We start from the raw sequence: 18,920 nt of genomic DNA on the forward strand, positions 1-18,920 counted from the left end.
TTTTTTTTTTTTTTTTATAGCAGGGGTGGACTGGGCTGAATTTTGCTTGTTATTGTTGTATTTTAATTTAGCCCTGCAGCCACAGAACTGTGTGACTGCATCACCCATGCCCTGCCCACAATGAGCAAGATGCAACACAGACACAGGACAGTGTTCTCTGTGCAGGACCTGAGTTCACACAGCTGGCACATCTGCATTTGCAGAATTTACTGTCACAGGGACATGAACTGACTGCACTTCTGAGTCTAGTAAGTCTCATCTGCAARTAAGTTTTATTAATGTATGTTAGGCTATACTCTAGGGGAAGATAATTCTCACTGCAAATCCAACACTAACAGTTTGCTGGAAAAAAAAAAAAAGATTGATTTGATATGATATATATAAAGTTTGGATGTAGAAATAAAGTTTTCCAAGGGGCTACTCTGACTTGTACCTGAAGTATTTTAACTTCTGCAGCAGCAAAGGAACCAGAATAAGGATACAGGAGGCATCAAACCACATATTTGCTATGATTTCTCTGCTGCTTCTCTCCCAGAAGATGCAGCACTGAATCAGCCTCCAGGTCTTTACATAGAAATCCAGAGATACTTTCCTTCTATCAGCCACTTCCAAGGAGGAGTCTGTTCCAACCACAATTTCAAAGGACATAAAATTTGACAGACTGTGCATACACCTGAGGAAACAATTTAATCCCAAATGCAATTTAAATTCATGCCTCCATGATCTTAAAAGGCCTGTTCTACAGACTCCTTAACTGACCTCACTGGCTCTTGTGCACAACCCCAGCTCAGTATTAGAGACCAAAGCTTCAGGCAGGCTAGCTTGTCCAGGCTAGCTCCCACAACCCCCAAAGATACTTGGTTATAAATATTTTCTCTTCATTAATCAGGCTATTAATTAAAAGTACTATTAAAATGTTGTATTAAAGGTTCACATGTCATTAAAACTGTGGCTACTTGTCTCAAAAATTACCAGCTTAGATTGAAATACTCCTGATTTATAATTACATAAATTAGCAAGGAGTGAAGTTTATGGTTGGTTTCTTCCCTACACATGCCATGGACAGGACTCTGTCACAAAACTGCATGACAGGGAACGGAAGCTTTGCAGATCATTCATGTTGTCATTACCACACATCATCCAAGATATTAGGAAGCAACGACGCACACTGGTATGAACAAGTTGAGGAGAATCAGACCAATTATCAGGTCCTGAGTATCTAAGTCCTGTTTATAAAGAAAACATAATTGTTATACAAGCTAGTGGCTTTATTAGTGACAAAGGCTCACAGTAAGCTGCTGTATAGGGGAGACACTAATTTCTTTTAAAAACATTTTATAAAATGTGTTACCAAACACCAAACCTGTAGCTGCTCTTTGCCTGGTGATCACAAATAATTGCGTAACTCTCTTCCTTTTCCATCCCAGCTGCTTCACAACAGCAGTCTCAACCAATACATCAGCTATGCAGCAGAACATTTTTAAATCCCTACTAGAATGGGATGTACTGTCTGGAGGATTTRCACCAAACTACTCCGTTTTTCCATTAATGCTAAATTACTGTAGTGTACAAAGATGGAAAAACAATTCCTTGCCAAAAGACAACTAAAGAATCACACTCCGTAATTTCCCTGAAAAAAAGCTACCAGAGAGTAACCTCTGTTTTCTCCCTTCCCAAAATAAACCCACCCCCATGCTTGTACTTGGAACTGGGTAACATTATATGCTCTTCACACATATGCATGATTCTAGCAAGGCATTAGCATGTTTATTAAAACTTGATAATGTTATGTCTGTGTACACATACACATGCAACACAAGCAATAGATCTGTCTTTTTCTGACAAGTTATATGAAGTCAACATTTTCCCTATTTAGGCTAACAGAGATAGCCACTACACAATCCAAAACTGGCTGTGCTTTTTTGGGGGGTGGGGGAGGGCACTTCCRTACTCACACAAAATACCACTGACTGGAACTTGTTCCCTGTCTTTCACATGGATGCTTAACTCTTCAGAAAAAAAAAAAAAAGGAGGAAAGATCTAGTCTAGTTGCTGAGTTGTTCAGCAGAAAAGGATTCTCAAATAAAAGCAGTTGTTTGAAAATTTCTTCTTCCTCCTTTCCAACAGCAGGAAAGTCAGAGCTGTAGATTCATCTTGTGCATCCCTCTCTGAAATAGCAGAGAAGTTTGTGTCTAGAGTGRGGATTCTGTAAGAACCATCTGGCTGACCCTTCCTGACCAAAAACCTCGCTGTCCACCCCAAAGCCTTCACTTTTGACTGACCTTCAGTCAGACCTGGTGCTGGAGTGGAATTACCAGAGGAGGATAACTGAGTAGGATACAGCACCTTCATACGTTAAATCACTGCTGCGTGGGCGTCCCRACATGAGTCTGGAAGGGGTCCATCTGGGGATTTTTTTGTTTGGGTTTTTTTTGGGGGGGTTAGATCATAGCCACTGCCTCAAAACACCACAAACTCACTTTGTGCCCATGACAAGGCTGTCTCTGGTAGGCAGAATCACACTCGTCAGCTGCAAGGCTTTTTTCCCTTCCACGATGAGGCTTTTTTCCCCGATTAACAAAAAAAATCACAAAACCTTTTAGTGACATTAGGACCATGGTATGCATATACCATGTTTCCATCTGTCTGTATAACTTTTGTATCTGTTTATTCTACCAAATTGAATCATCTTCATCAAATTGATAAGCTTAAAAAAACGCAACCCAAACATATTCTTCAATATGAAGAAATGGTGACCTGTAAAGCATATATTTACATAATCCTTAGTTTAAGGTATAAAGAAATACATTGATTTTCAATATGACTTAAAGCCAGACTCCTCAGCACTTTTCTTACAGCTCTTTTACTTACCTTGTTTCTTCATGATCTTTTATTTGTATTTTCCTGCTTGGTTACCACTTAAACCATATCATCTGATAGTCCATGGTCACAATTTGGGGTCCCATCCTGCAGCAATCTCAACTACTTCGACTGCAGTCAGAGGTTGATACCTGTTTATACTGAAGGTGAAAACGGAATGTAACCCTGGGATTATTAATGATGCCCTTATTATGCTGCTTTTCCACAGATCTTTTGTGGTTTTCACTTAACTCTGTAACTAAACATTGGCAACAATCTCCTTGCACTTCCAATCACTTTCCAATTGCGTGTCTTAATAAAAAATTCTGCACAGTAATGACAATTTATAGATGCAGCCTGTACTTGCAATAAAAACAAGTTGCCAGTCGCTTCACAAATAAAAATCCTCATGGCTCCATGWCTTTCCTTTGAGTCATGGGTAGAGAGCAACTAGATGCTAGAAACTCTGAATAACCCACACACCCACGCTATATGCGCCCAAAGAAGATCATTTCCCAGCAGACATTTGTGGACTCATTACTAACGATCCAGCTGCTAATTTAGCATCTGCTCTTGCTCTCAGGTTACCAGCAGGTCCCTCCCTACCCTACAACCCCGCTCTGAATGGGCCATACTCACGCACAGCTTTGCTTCTTTAAAATACACGGGTATATTTAGCAACAGTAAGCGACTTTACACGATAAGGAAGAGGCATGGTTCAGATTAAGAAGGTAAATAARACCCAATCAACTTAATCAAAAGCAGATTTCATAAAACAGAAGTCTTTTTGGTTTGGTCATTTCAGAGAAAATTTGAAAGAGGGCAAAAATCTTTAAAACTTGATTTGTAAGAAAAAAAAATAAAATGTCTACCCTTCCCTTTCCCTAAAAAACAACTTGCTGCAGTTTATTTTAACTGGATTTTTTTTTCACTGAGAAGCCAAAACTTGAAAGATATGAAATATATTTTTGTTGCATAAAGTGAAAAATCTCATATTTTCACAAGGGTGCTTTTTTCAAAACTGGATTCAGTCATTAAAACATTAATTTTCCAGCAAAGCTGAAAGTAAACTTTCAGCAGTAAAGTTCTGAACTTTCACTGCAGACTAAGTCAGTTTTGTAGATAAAAAGGTCCTCGCTGTTTGTATATTGCATTTAGTTTCATTATTAAAACTGAACTTCTTGACCTATATAACCGTATCATAAAGTTACATAACATTCACTTGTTTTGATAATTAAGAAGATTTGAGATAGGGAGAAAAAGGTAATGTACTGAAGTACTAAACCAGTAGAACTCCATCTACTCAATCTGTGCATACAAATTTTGTCACATTTTTGACAATGTACACTTTGTGATAAAAATAATTTAATGGAGTGAAGTATTAAATGCTATTGAAAAAGGAAAACATTTTCACTTAAAAAAATAAGTGCATTATCACATACCCAGTTCTCTTATTTACGTGTTCATTGACACAGTGTTCTATTGTAATACATTTCTTTATGTGAATAGTAATAAAGATGGCACTTTAATAATTACAGACTAATCTAAGCACAGAGACATATTCAGAAATAATAAATGAATTGATGGCAATATTTGTATCTGTARCCAGAGGCCATAAGGCTTGTTTGTAATCACAAAGGTGTATAGCAGAATACACTGATATTATCTAAAATTGAAAATAGCTGGAATTAGATTAGGTGAGAAAAAATAGGAATTCTATTCTTGCTTAAATCCTACCTATAAGTATCAACATGGTTTAGCTGTTTCCTATAACACACAGGTTGTAAAATTTATACCTTGACATGTAAAACTTTATAATTATTACTATGCCTACACAATTTAACTAGTTATTTTGTGAAGAACAATTTTCCCCTTTTTTTCTGCAACACAGTAATGCCTGGTGAAAGAAGATAACAGAGAGAACTGAAAGGTGGAAAGGTGTCAGGAAAAAAAAAACCAAAACCCAAGAGGCTTGAGGAAAGTGATTTATGTAGTTGTGGACTTCTAAAACTTTCCTTTGCCATATGCCCAGCTGTGTCATTACACATAGTCCCTGATCTGCTCAGTTTGTGACTTTCTGGCCCACTGTCATTGTAAGGACAGTGTTAGAAAACCAAAGTGCTCCTTGAAGCCTCCCTGGGGAGTCACAGCTCTGCTCAGAGGTGCAGCYTTGCAGATGAGACCTGAAAGGACCAAGGAGCACAAGACCAAGCAAAACGTGGCTGTCAGATGACAAGACATGGAAAAGAAAGCTCCTTCCAATGCTTGTATAACGCAGCCCCCACGCAATAACTTTAMCCCAGATACAAATTCAAGGACGTTGTTCTCCTCTTCTGTCACGTCACAAAATTAGAAACTTGCTAGAGAGAATTAATAAAAAAGGCCAGGAGCAACAGACTTCACTATCAAAGGACAGTTTCATTTTTTCCAAGTGTTTTTCCAAGTGAGATCTATTTACTCTGAGCTCCCAGGAACGTACATGTGCTTTCCAATATTTTTTTAAAAACCCATGAAGACTGGAACTCCACCACTTGAGAAATCTGCAGGCAGCRTTGCCAAAGCACAGAAACATGCTTACTGTGCTCTGCAAGCCATTAAAGAATTTCARGCAATTTTGGGTCTGCATCAGGGATCAATACTCTTGCACCCTAGTGTGCATCAGTAAAAATGATATTCCTTGCCTCTTATCTTCCACATGTTTGAGGAACACAACTGTACCTCTCCGCTGTATTAGGAGAATTTAATTGGTGAACCCTTGGTTTCCCTGTGTACAGAAAATTTTATAATCTATAAGCTTGCATGGTCTGTCAGATTGTTATCCTCATAAATCCATCCATGACTGCAGCATTTGTTCAAAGTAAATAGATTGCAGAACAATTCTGGAAGGAATGGCACAGCTGTACGACTCAGTGGACACGCTGGCTCCAGAAGCACGATCCCATAGGGTAGCATTTATTTCTAGTATTTGTCAACATATGCTGCCCAAAGAAGAGTTTTGAATCTTCCATCTGCAACTCAGTGAGAAATATGAACACATTAATTCAGAGATACGCTGCCATTTTCAAAGATTCCTAAAATATTCACACATTTCTTTTTCAATGCTGAAAAGAGAGAGTCTACAAACCAGTGGGATAAAAGGAAAATCTGTTTCTTTCTACAAGCAGTAAGGCACRTGCTTGCTCTCCCTTGTGCTACCCATCGGTAAGAATGCTTTCTGCCCCGACCACCTGTATGCAAGGACTAGAGCTGGGCAGGAGCAGCTGCAGCCTAATCCTTCCTCATATCACTCCCATGCACTGATCACAAACATCACACAGAAACACCTTCAAAACAGCTTCCTGTGTGGACCTCTCTACACCCACACAATTCAATTCTAAAAAACTGAAGTTTTTTTTTCTGATAAGCACTATGGAACAAATCATARGTACCTCAATAGGCACAGAAGGTACACGAAGTCTCTAATTCACTCAGTTCCCTGAATTTTATAACAAAAACTATCTCGTTGCTGGAAGATAAAGCAATATTATTTTTGGTCTCTTCAGTGCATCGCTATAGTACAGCTGAATGCCACTGAACTTACTGAGGTTTTTTTCTACACACAACAACGGTATCCTTTAAAAGAGAAGCAACAGGATTTATTTCCCCTCGTCAACTGTTTGGAACATTCACACGAAGGGTTGATCTGTACTGCAGGCTGATGTACACATCCTCTCAAATGATGGCAGAACACARCTCTCTGCTCCCAGGCATTGCATGTAGCCTCCTATTCAAATYTGGCACCAAAGTTTTGCACACAGGCACTACTTCCACGAATACAGCTTAATATTTTATATACAGCACTGAACTGTTTGTCCTGTAACAGAACAGGTGAGTGGGAATTTACATTAAAAAATACTCAAAACTCTTCACAGTTACACCTCTTTTATTAAAAGATAAGCTTGTCCCCTCAAAAAAACCCCTAAATTTAAAAAATAGTAAATCAATATTGTCAGTTTTTTTCTAGGTAAATTTAATCTAAACTGTAAAGTATGAAGTAGGTTCAGGTGTTTTTTCCTCTCTATTACTTCAATACCAAATGGAATTTAAAAATCTGAAATTGTTCTCAGGTAGCAAATTAGTATATAAATAATTGGCAACTCACCGCAAGCAGTATTTCTTTTCAAGTAACTCCTTATGAAAATGAAGCAGCACGGGGAATTTACGGTGCTTTTTATGGCAAGAAATCCATGGTATCTGTATAAACAGGTTTTGTACTTCAGGCAGTTTTATATGTATATTTTCCAGCAGACCTGGATCTCATTTTTAATTGGAGAAAGTGTGGTATTTAACCACTTGAATGCAAAGAGATTTCATTCCAAAATAACTATGGCTAATTTGAGAATACTCAATAATAAACAACAAACAATCGTATAGTTAAACAAGACTGGTGCAATGGCAACACAAGCTGCAGGCTTTATAAAAAAAATACAAGCAATATCTGGTCTTGCAAAAAGAACAGGTGAGAACAGAAACAAGTGACCTCTGTGTCCTTAACCAGCATGAACAATATATTGTTATTGTCCAAGAGTACTTAGCTGTAGAATACTGGTGGAAAGATGGCACTTTGAAGTTTACCATCATGTAAATAAAGTAAATCAATCACAGATGGAACACRTAGGGGAATATAGGGCCTGCACTCACCTGTCTTTACCCAAACACCCTTCTCCTTTTATAATGAGACACCAAAATTTTGTTACTCTATCMTAAAACATAAATCTGAACTGCTGTAAAGCAACAAGATCAGTGTGCACCCACAAGTATTTCCCTGATCTGCCCAACTCAAGACCATGCTGGTCCTTCTCACCCCCTCCATCATTCAGGAGCAGATCCAGAGAATTCAGCCAAGCTGCTTGGGATTTGCACACCTCAGCCTGGCAAATGAAGCAGAGCAACACCAAACCCAACAGGGCTCTTTGGCTCAAAACCTGAATATTAAGGCAGTGGGAGCATAGCCATGCCAGTCTCCTCCATACTGAATAGGCCAAATAAATCCATGCTGCTCCAGAGGAGCTGATCCAAGTCCCATTTTAATATTGTATTAAACAATTATCCAGAGCTTTTGCTGCTCTTCATCCTCTGCCAGGTATGAGCAGACTSTCTGACTCTGACCCAACAGCATCCAGTAGACCATGGGGACAGACAGACTCGGAGTCTGCCCAGTCCCCAGCAGTCATTTTGTAAAATACTACACTAACAGCATTAACAAAATAAAATAAACCTTTTATTTTAAAAATAAAGTTAATGAAAAAAAATAGTGCTTCTAAAAAAATAATTTTCCTGGTTTATCTCGTACGAGGCTGGAGGATAGTAAACATTACAAAAGATAGAAAGAAATACTACCTCTAAGATGGGAGAGGAAAGACTCTGCATTTTGACCCTGGCATCAAGTGCTAAAATCACCTGAGACATTATTATTTTTGAAACAGAATTAATAAAAGCAAAGAAATCAAAGAACAAGTTGCACCCACTGATAATCAAATAGTTCCAAAATTCACAATTTGTCTTCTTCAGRAAAAATTCTACACCACAACTATAATCAATGTACTCTGGAAGAGTAATGTTTCCTGATAACCTGTGAAGTTGAAAACTGGGTAAATACTTGTCACAGCATAACTATTTGCTCTTTCAGGAAGCTATTCTCTCGTTTCTTACAAATKCTTGTAAAAGTTGGAAGAATAATTCAGGAAACAGTATTTGCTTATAAGTTAGGAAGAAAAGCAACTTTACTGTCATTATGACATTGTTTAATCATCAACATACAGTTGAGGGCTGTGCTTGGGTAATCTCTTTCTGAACTGTTTTACAAAGTTGGTTTAATCTATAAGACTTGAGGTGAAGGGAATAAAACAGCCAATTAAATTTATTATATAAAACTGTGGTGTAAATGTTTACCCTTCTCCTGCCTGAAGAATAATTTAGAAAAATCTCTGAACTTAGAATTMTGTTAGGTACTGACTCATGTAAAAGGTAACTTCTTTCTATTTTAAGTTTGATCCTGGACCCTCTATCCATCATACATGGATACATCTGTGTTTGCCTCACAACAGAAAATAAGAAGAAGCAATAATAATAAGAAGCAATTCTGCACTAACACATTATATTTAGGAATAACAGACCTGATCAGAAGATAGCAATCCTTGACTGGCTAGCATGGCTAGCATTAAGAGAAGGAATAAAAATATCCTCTGTGTTACAAATGACATGATGGAGTTGGAGAATGATTTCCTGCCACACTGTGATTGTTCCCTATCATTCCCATGTCAGCCTGGGCTCAGGCAAATCTTCTCCAACACACAGCCCAGTGCTGGACAATTTGCAGCTTCCCTGGGCAAATGAAGGGTTGGGGACTCACTGATCAGGCAATGGTCCCAGTTTGTCTCCCTCAGAATAAGTCACTACCCGGGGAATGAAGCTCCATAACAGACCTTAAGGAGCCATAAAACAACACAGGAAAAAGATTGCATGTCTCAGAAAGCACAGGTTATGCRCATCTGACAGTGGTGTAACATTATTTTAGCATGTGATGCTTCTCTCTGTTGCTGTGACATAACCGAGTGACTCTCCAGTTCAGCAAAGGCAAAGAAACAGGTAATTAAAAGCAAACAAAATAAATAACTGTGTTAATTACAACACCGCCAGTTTGGCAACATGATCTGACCTAATTGTTGCTGTATTTAATGACCTGGGAGAGTCAGGAGCTCCTGAAGATGTCACGGTACCAAGATTTTAATCACAGTGGAAGCCGAAGGCTGGCCTCCTTCCCAAGAAGAAAGCCCGGTCCTAGCAGTGAGTGTTCCTCAGAACGACCATGAGCAGCATAGCCAGCCCCCTTAGAGCACAGAAAGATGTGTTGACACTAAAACATGAGCTGTACCCTCAGGGAATCCAGCAGTAATTTATTATCCATAAAAGTGTAGGCTTGGTAMCAAAGGCACCAGGAGAAGTTACTCAAAAGAAAACAYAGAAATAAAACCAAGCTCAAAACTACAAAAAGAAAYAGAAGGAATCTGGATTTGCACCAAGATGTTGCCTCCTCAACACTGAACCATKACTGAGATGTTCAGCACTGCCACAGGAGCAGATGTTGAAGAAAAGGACAGAAAAATGTTTTTTCTTCCAATTTGTCTGAAACTGTTTATTGATTTTGGAGACTCCCCTCCTGGCAAACTCAGTTAAAAACAGGAGGAAAAATACATGTCCTGTGCACAGTAAGATCAGACATGCCATACTTGATGTATTTACCTAGGTGGCATTTTTGCTGCATATGCAAGATACCGACCTCAAACATAAAAAGAAAAATGCAGAAAGGAAAGTCATCTAAGCACAGAAGTAAGAAAAATATGATTTTTTTTTTTTTTTTACAAAGTAACTTGGAGTTTTTATTTATCTTTTGGAACCTACTAATGCAGAGAAAAAGTAGTTGTTATCATACACAGAATAACTCCACACAACAAAAATAAAAGATGAGTGTTTTAAAGGGTCTCTAGCAGAATTCATTAGTTTATTTTCTCTTACATCAGAAAACTGCTGCCGTAGCACCCAACAAATACCCACAGCAAGCACTGGAGAATGCTCACTATGGGATGTGTGGGGCAAGAACGAAGAAAYGATCTTTTAAAACAAAAGTCATTTAGATAATCTAAAACAGAGCTTTCCTCTTGTGTCCCTGGAGATGTTGTCCTTGACTGAGATGATTCTGCAGCTGGTGGATTTCCATACCCTACAGCATGGGGACCTCCATACAACCTCAGAGGACAAACTTCTGCTCAAGCCACCACCACACCATCTCCTGACATCGCTTAACAGAAAGACCAAAAAAAACATTCTTCTCTCCCCCCCCTGCCAAAAAAAAAAAAACCTTGCCTTTTCAGAGAAAAAGGGACCAGTAGACTAACAGGAATGACAGTCAGACCTTGGCTATGGCAACACCTGATCGTCAATGGTGTATTTGTACCCAGGCCCTTGAATTTTGTTATTCTTTAACTTTACTAAGCCACTGAAACATTATCAAAAAGCACTAATATAAAGAAATTTTATATCATCTTACTATGAATGGTAACATATATGTTTATTGAAACAATATTTGAAAATTCAGAAAGCATCTCATCAACCATTAATGTTACCTATTATAAATCTCTGTTTGTGTGTTCTTCAAAAAAAGAAGTCATTAATCCTTAATTTCTTAAACCCAGAAGTTTTGGCTCAACTTCACAGTAACACCTCAGTAACAATCAATCAGATCAGCATACATTTATTTAAATAAAGCCCAACACACAGGAAAGGAGAGCAGGCATGGCAAACAGAATCATAGTGCTTGTTAGTCACCCTGGGTGAAAACGCAAAGGAACACTTATCTGATTAAGTGCTTTTGGATTGGTCCTTGCTATGGCATTGCTATATTTAGAACCCTGGTAACATAAAATGCAATTTTCTTGCCCAAGCCGCATGTCAGAGGGATGACTTTGCATGTTACCTGTTTATTTTGATGAACAAAGGAAGTTTTCACTGTTAGCATCAGCATACCAATGTAGCTSTGAAAGACCATGTTTTCTCTGGCCTTTGAGTCCCTAGTAAGAGCTTTCTGCACAAACACCAACTAGAACATAACTGCTTCAGAAGTACTCAGGTTTATATCTGCCTGGCTTCTCGCTCAAAGGAGGGTTCTAGGCTGCAGGTGGTCCTGGCAATTAGGTGTAGTAACAGCTACTGCAGGTATAAACCTCAGCCCATCCTTTGCCAAGTCAATTCTTCAGCATGGGTTTTCTGTGAGAGCTCCCAAAATTTTCAATTTTCTCGCTGATGATTACTTAGATGAGGGATTCCCCATCACACTTTACTGAGATGTTCCACTTTGCACACACCACAGCAACATTGAGACAGAAGGAGGCAGAGCAGTTCGCAGACGAGCCTGAAATACTCATGCAGCGGTCAACCACCGTTAATAAAAACAAGACATTGGAGAACACAGAACCAAACCTGAAAATGCAGTCTGTCTATTGCACATCTGCAAGTACCTCGAGCCAGCCTACACCACCTCATTTCTACCTTTTCTACCTGCTTTAATGAGGTAAAAAAAAAAAAACCAACAAAACAAAACAAAAAACCAAAACCCAGATTGCAACATTTTTTGACTACTAGAGAAAGCTTTGTGACTCAAATTTCATCACTGAAACTGTAACAGACACTGACAACTCTCTTCCATACAACACATCTCAAGGAACACACAAAACACAGCTTAACATGCAAATATCAGGTTGAATTTACAGGAATAAGAAATTAAATTCTTTGTCCCATAGACACGCTGAATCTGGAAGCTATAGCAAAAACAAAAGAAAACACAGAAAAAAATTCTCAATCCATTTTCTTTCCCACTTCTCTGGTTTTGACAACTCCTCTGCACAAATGTAGAGCACCTGAAGCAGCTTGTTAGCTGAGGGATTACAGAAGCTGAAAAGACATCATATCTCACAGGAGGGGACTAAAGTGGGTATAAGATGCTGTGCACCAGTGCCATCAGAGCACAGCCCTGCCACACAGCTTTGTGACTTGCTCCTTGGCATGGGTTAAGTCCCTGCCTCATCACYGACACTCTCATGCTGAAACTATGAGAATACACTATTCCCAGCATCACTTATTTACTGATAAGCAGCCTGGCTYACAGGGCGACTAACAGCTATGGAAACACTCTCGATATGAAGAGGATTAATACGTTTATAACGGTTGTAATTTCTATTACCTGGAAATGTAGCCATTTTTAAAAGATCCTTAAATCATAATTTTAGCTGGAAACATGGATTRTAAATCTTTTCCAATTCCCAGTTTCTCATGMAGGAAYTGGCTTAACCCATATGGAAGAAACMATTTCTAAAGGCCCGTCAATCTCTTGGAAGCAGCATTAAAGTGTGAAAACTGTCAATTTTCATGGAAATCACAATGCCAGAGCAACACAAAAAGCTGCAGTATACAGAACACAGTCGTTGCCAGAAAATCAAGTGTTTGCTGATGCTGACAGAGTAGCTAAAGCCCAGACACAGGGGAACACTTGTTAAGGCACTGAATTGCGATTCAGGAGAAGTGAGGTACTTCCCTAACTCTGTCACAGGCCTCCTGGCTGCTTTTGAAGCTGGTCATGTAAATGTGTTTACACTTTTTCCTATATAAATAAYACACAGTTTTCTACATGTGTTTCCTTAAGCCAAATTAATATTTTTAGGAAGCGTTCATAAATGCTTGTAAGATAATTCAAGTCTGTGACAACAGAAGTCTACATGAAGACAGATGATTAAGAACAAATGCATGTATTCAAGAGAACTCTCATTCCTCTGATGGGAAAAAAATTCCTTTCACTGGCCATAAGCATGCACTGGGATCTGAATTACTTGGCAAAAAAAAATACTACTTCTTCAGTAAGATTAGCTACACACAAAGCAGCCATGTATTTACTGAACTGACTTCAATATAAATATTTAGAAAGTTGCTTTTCTTTAAGGGTCAGCATCGTCTAAAAGTGTACCCATGAGAGTACTTGAAACTGTAATTAACGCTCCCTTCTCTCCTGCAGCCTCCGGAAATTCACTGTTACTGGTGTAGCCAGCCCAGATGGGGTGGTAAGTAAAATCTGTCCCATCAAAATGTTGTGCTACCTCCTGTGGAGCAGTGAAGTGATTCAATGAAGACTAGCAATTTGACCAAGATGTAAATTCACAGGAGCAAAACCTGAAGAAAATGAACCTGGAATTACAAGGGAAAGAACATGGACAACAACTGAGATGAGTGACAGTAGGAAAGAGAAGGTTCAATTTTGTCTAACAGTGGCAGGGGTGACATAAAATAGCAAGATGAAAAAATATAAGATTCCATGGGAAGAAAATAATGAGAGTCAACTGAGAGATGGGGAAAGTCAAAACAAATCCTGAATGTCCTAAACAGAAATGAAAGAGATTTTATAACACCTTCATCCTCTACTCTGGCAGATTTCTGAAAGAAAGGAAAAGGAAAAATAAAGGAAAAGGAAGATACGAGGAATCAGTACCTGGACTTCAGAAAGAACAGTTGTCAGGACTGGATTGCATTGCATTTATCTTGCCATTTGGCTTACTCTTGCTATCCTTATCTTCAGCAATCCTGAGATATTAGTCATGACAGAAAATACAAATCTGTTACAGTATGTAGGCTCAACAGATCCATTCCTATGGAGGTGCAAAACACAGTAAAAAYTGCCCTGTTTCATTTTATGCAATAGCGAGTACGACTCTTCTGTCATTACTATCAGAGTCTTATTTAATGTGRTGTTTTCTCCACTGACACAGAAATACTTTGGACCCAGACTGAGACCAAGATAGGATTAATTTTGACTGTGGTGCCAGAAAAACACATGACAGGGAAGCTCAGTCTCAGGTGGACACGTAAGAAGTGAATTGTGAAGGAGTGCTGCAGATTCAAATGGGGACACAATGTGAAGGGCAATGCCAAATGCACAAGCTTCAGTCTTGTAACTGGTCAAGTCAGCAATCTTGAAAGTTGCCACCATGCAGGGAATGGCTTTAAGCTAAAAGAAGGTAGGTTTAGATGAGATATTAGGAAGAAATTTTTTACCATGACACACTGGAAGAGGTTTCCCAGAGAAGCTGTGCGTGCCCCATCTCTGTCAGTGCTCAAGGCCAGGCTGGATGGGACTTTGAGCAGCCTGGTCTAGTGGAAGGTGTCCTTGTCTATGGCAGGAGGGCTGGAATGAGATGATCTTAAGGCCCCTTTTAACCCAAACAACTCTGATTCTACCACACTGCTACTCTGCATTTCTAGTTGCCGTCATTGCTCTTTGCCATCCACTACTCTGCACTTTACATAGAAATCTTATAAAAATACAGAACTAGGAAAATATATGCAAATTGCTCAATTTTCCAGTCAAAAGCTAATTACAGTATTGTTTCCTTTCACCCTAAGTTTTGCAACACATGAAGATAAGATAGAGTATAATGTAACTAGTGTTACACAAACAGACCAATAGATGTTGTGTGCACAACAACGCTCTCCAGGCTTTTCTAAATAAGAAAATAAACCCTAAACACAGCTTTTTTTTTTTTTTTTTTTTTTTTTTTTTTTTTTTCACAAAGTAACCAGCTTAACTCTGTGTAGTAGCCATAAAACAGTGTGAAAAGATTTCAACAAGTTGAGATGTGCAACTTGCTCTGTAGCTGGGGGCTTGCTTTCCCAGGTTCTGCACGTTAACATTACTGATGTTTCACATCCTTTATCTGACTTCCAGGGACACTTCAATCCAGCAGGGAAGTCACTCCAAAGCAGGTGTGCTAAGATGTGCCTCTGTTGGTACCATAAGGCCCTGTGAGATAGGGAAAGAAGCTAAAGCACAGAAAATAAAGGTCCTACTTAAAGAAAGCATTCATACATCCAGTTTAACTTGGAGGCTTTCCCCACATTTGCCAGACCTAGAGAACACTTTTCTGTGCTCAGGCATAGCCATGGAGATGTATCTATGAACTGCTGGCTTATGTGGGAGATGGAGATGCCTTCAGGGGCCAGGGAAGATGCTCTGCTCTTTGCAAGGCTCCCAACAGAGCAGAACAGAACTGATCCTGCAAGTTCTTACTTTAGGCTTGAGCCTGCTGCGCCATTTATGACAAGTGCATATCTTTTATKCCATATTATGGTCAAAAAAGAAATCAACCAAAGAAACACTGAGAGAAGCTTCACTCTGCTCTCCCTTATGAAATAAGGGCAGATACAGACACAAAGATACAACATACTAAGCAAGTGTATTTGTTTTTCAGTATCCATTGCACGATCACAGAGTAAATCCTAATTGCTGCTGCTGCTGCTGATTGTCTTAAATTCACTTCCATAAACTAAAATAAATGTTCATTATGSACTTGGTAAAGCTTTGAAAAACCTCATGCCTAGAAATCAGTAATCACAAAATTTATGGTTCTGAAATCTACAATTATTTCCGAAACTGAAAAATGGGAAAAACCCTGCAACACCAGCACAAACTGCATTTTTTTTCTTTGCCATTAAAAAAAACAAACAAACAAACAAAAAACCCAACAAAACCTAAACCCCACAACAGTATTCTACTTTTAAATGCGAAATTCTCAAGGAACTGTGCCATCAAACACACATAGTGAATTTATCTGTGTAAGCACACAGCAGAGCTGCTCTACCCTGCACCAAATGATACATTAAATTTGTTCACTGTTTAATGAGGGAAGGTCATAATGTTGCTGTTAATGATTTATATAGCGACAAAACAATTCTGCCTAAATTTTGTTAAAAATTGTGAAGTTGTGGTCATTTTAACCTCCCTTTCATAACTGCAAGCTAAGCCAATCAATCAATCAATCAATAAGCTGGAAATGTTKATAGCATATCTTCTGCCATGAAAAGGAAGGTACTTCTGTCACAACGGCCTTAACAGCCAGATGTCCCTAGCCACGATCCATCGATGCAGCTCATATGGGAACCAAACAGGACTGACAAAACTCTTGCTCCACTTTCCTAACCCTAGCAGGTTTCATCATTCAGTGAGTAAAATCTGATTAAGGACCAAATATTCACTGGTGTCCAATATGGAYGATAGCAACTCAGGGAATTATGAASCATTCAGTGAAGTCCTCTGCAAACAGCATGAACACATCCAGGCTGGGAAGGTCTGGAAGGACTTGCAAGAAAACGCAACACGAAGTAATGCAAGGTTGAAATGAGCTCAGATAAAACAGGCAGTCACCTCTTGGTGCACAGGACAGTGTTGCCATCAGCTTCCACATGAGCAGATTAGCACCCACACACTTTGTTATACAATATCTCAAGTGCATCTGCACCCTACGAWTGGATTCGTCTCCTTGAGCCATGTCAGGAGCAATATTACTGAAGTTAATGCAGTTACTGTAACTACTGTTCATGTAAGTGCTCTCTGAGGCTGGCTGTGGACGAGTTGACACAGATGAAACTTGCTACAAACTATTCAGGAGTTTTGTTTAGAAATGCCCCCAGACCACAGTGGTCATCTCTGACATGCACCAATGACATGCATTCCCCTTGCAAATTAAAATTCTTTAATGAATCTTTGGATACCTAGAAATTATGACAAATCCTTGATCAGCAGTGCCTCTGAATTACTCTTCAAAGCACACGTGTAAATTGGCACCACAGATCTCCTCTTCACCAGGATTTTAGAAAGCAGCTATATTGTTTCATCAACTAAACTGAGGCACCTTACGTCTACCACTTYTCCTGGAAGGTTAGCCTAAAAGGTCATGATCAAACAAGCTCATTTGCGGCTGGAATGAAGCATTTTATTTACAAAAAGAGCAGCAAGCCATGTCATACTCCGCAGGTCAAAGAAACATGGCACACACTGTTTCATTACCACAGCACTAGCAATCTTTTCTTCACTCACTGCTCCCTGTACTACTTTCTGTGTTCGGCACTACAAGGTTCCCTGCCAAACACAAASTAAGGAAACGAAACTGACTAAAAACACTGTAACCCACTAGCACGTACTTTAGAGCTGTTTCTTGCTTTGTTGAAAATAAATTTATGGCAAAAGTATTAGAACTAAAAGTAAATAAGCTGCTGAAGCAATGACAGTCTCTTTCAGTCCGTGCAGACAGTGTGAAGTAGAGCAGTAAATTGCAGCGAGCAGACAGCACAGCTCTTAAAACTTGCCCAGCTTTTGCTCTGACAAAAGAGATCACTTAGGACATCATCGTGCTGCTGCTCTCGTCGTTTAATTAACGGACTAATAAATTCACTGCTGGCATATTTTCTACTTGTCTCTTCTATTCAAAAACCCCGAATCCTCCCGTGGTTTTCACTCGGGCTGACCGCTACTTAGCAATAGTGCTGCGAGAGCGGTGCCTGTCACCAAAAGCAGGAGGCAACTGGGAGTAGTCACCGCGGTCTCCCACCAACCTCGGACAATTTTGGGCACTTTGAATTCGCGGTTGGCAGCGCTCTTCCTTCCTCTGCCGCGCCCGTGCGGTGGGGCTGAGAGACCCACGGCTGGGAAGGCTGAATAAACCTTTCAAAGGCTTTTGGCAGCCGCGTCCCGGCGCTCGGGCAGACGGGCGTATGGGCGAGAACCTCTGCGGCCGCGGGGGCTCCCCSGACTGATCCACCCCGAGCCCCGCCGCGGCCCCGGCACTCTCCTCGCCAGCGTCCCTTCCAGCCCCGCGACCCGGGTCGGGAGCTGCAAGCAGCAGCTGCCCTTGGTCCGGCAGGGCCGCCCCGAACTCCCTCTGCAGGGAGCAAGCCCCGAATCAAACCCGCTCTCCGGTTCGCAGCCGCAGGGGCAGCGCCGGCAGCCCGGCCCTCCCGCAGGGCAAAGGCGAAACAGGCACTTTCTCCCGTTCCTGACCTTTCGGCACCCGAGCTCCCCGCCCTGCCCTGCCGCCCCCCGCTCCCCGCYGTGCCCCCTCCGTCCCCGGGCTGCGGACACCTGCGCGCCGCTCCGAGCTCGGCGCCCAGAGGGAAGCGCGACAGGCGGGACAGAGGGAAGGCACGGCGGCCCGCCRGCCAGCACGGCCGCTGTCGCCGTCAGGAGCCAGTCCCGGCCGTGGAGAGGAGCGGCGGCCGGTCCGGCCCGGGTCCCGGCGGGAGCTTACCCGGTGGGGGGCTTGCTGGCCCCGGGGCGCACGAGGGTCTCCATGGCCGGGCCCCCCTCGCCACTTCACAGAGGACGGGCCGGTGCGAGACGCGATCCCGGCGAAGGTCGGAGGCGGGGGTACCGAGAGGGAGGGAAGAGAGGAGAGTACAGGAGTGAGAGCCGCCCACGCCCTCGCCCCGTCCCTCGCCCCCACCTCCCCGGCTCCCCGCCCCGCTGTCGGGCGGCACTGCCCGGGCCGCCACCGCCCAGGCTGCCCAGCGGGGATGCCGTGCCGAGCCGGCCCCCGCCCGCCTTACCGGGCCGGCAGGGAAGGCACGCCCCGCGCTCCGCGGGCCCTGACCGCAGCCGGGCACGGCGGGCCGGGAGTCGGGCGGTGGAACTCCCGGCGCGGCGGGGCTCG

The 18,920-nt window shown here is 41.2% G+C and overlaps 1 protein-coding gene across 5 annotated transcripts in view; it reads right to left on the reverse strand.

The window, feature by feature from the left end:
• The window catches only part of COBL (cordon-bleu WH2 repeat protein), a 157,697-nt gene extending 138,992 nt beyond the window's left edge, over positions 1-18,705 (reverse strand). For 2 of the 5 annotated variants that reach the window (XM_057371057.1, XM_057371058.1), the window contains exon 1: positions 18,519-18,705. In XM_057371057.1, coding sequence (XP_057227040.1) covers positions 18,519-18,562 — 44 coding nt within the window. In that variant the 5' untranslated portion in view covers positions 18,563-18,705. The remainder of the gene's footprint in view (positions 1-18,518) is intronic. The other 3 variants (XM_057371059.1, XM_057371060.1, XM_057371055.1) reach the window with 2 other exon arrangements.
• Positions 18,706-18,920: the final 215 nt, after the last annotated feature.

This window comes from Malurus melanocephalus, unplaced genomic scaffold (assembly GCF_030028575.1).
Source record: "Malurus melanocephalus ecotype Western Australia unplaced genomic scaffold, MMel_1.1 scaffold_139, whole genome shotgun sequence".
Classification (NCBI taxonomy): Eukaryota; Metazoa; Chordata; class Aves; order Passeriformes; family Maluridae; genus Malurus; species Malurus melanocephalus.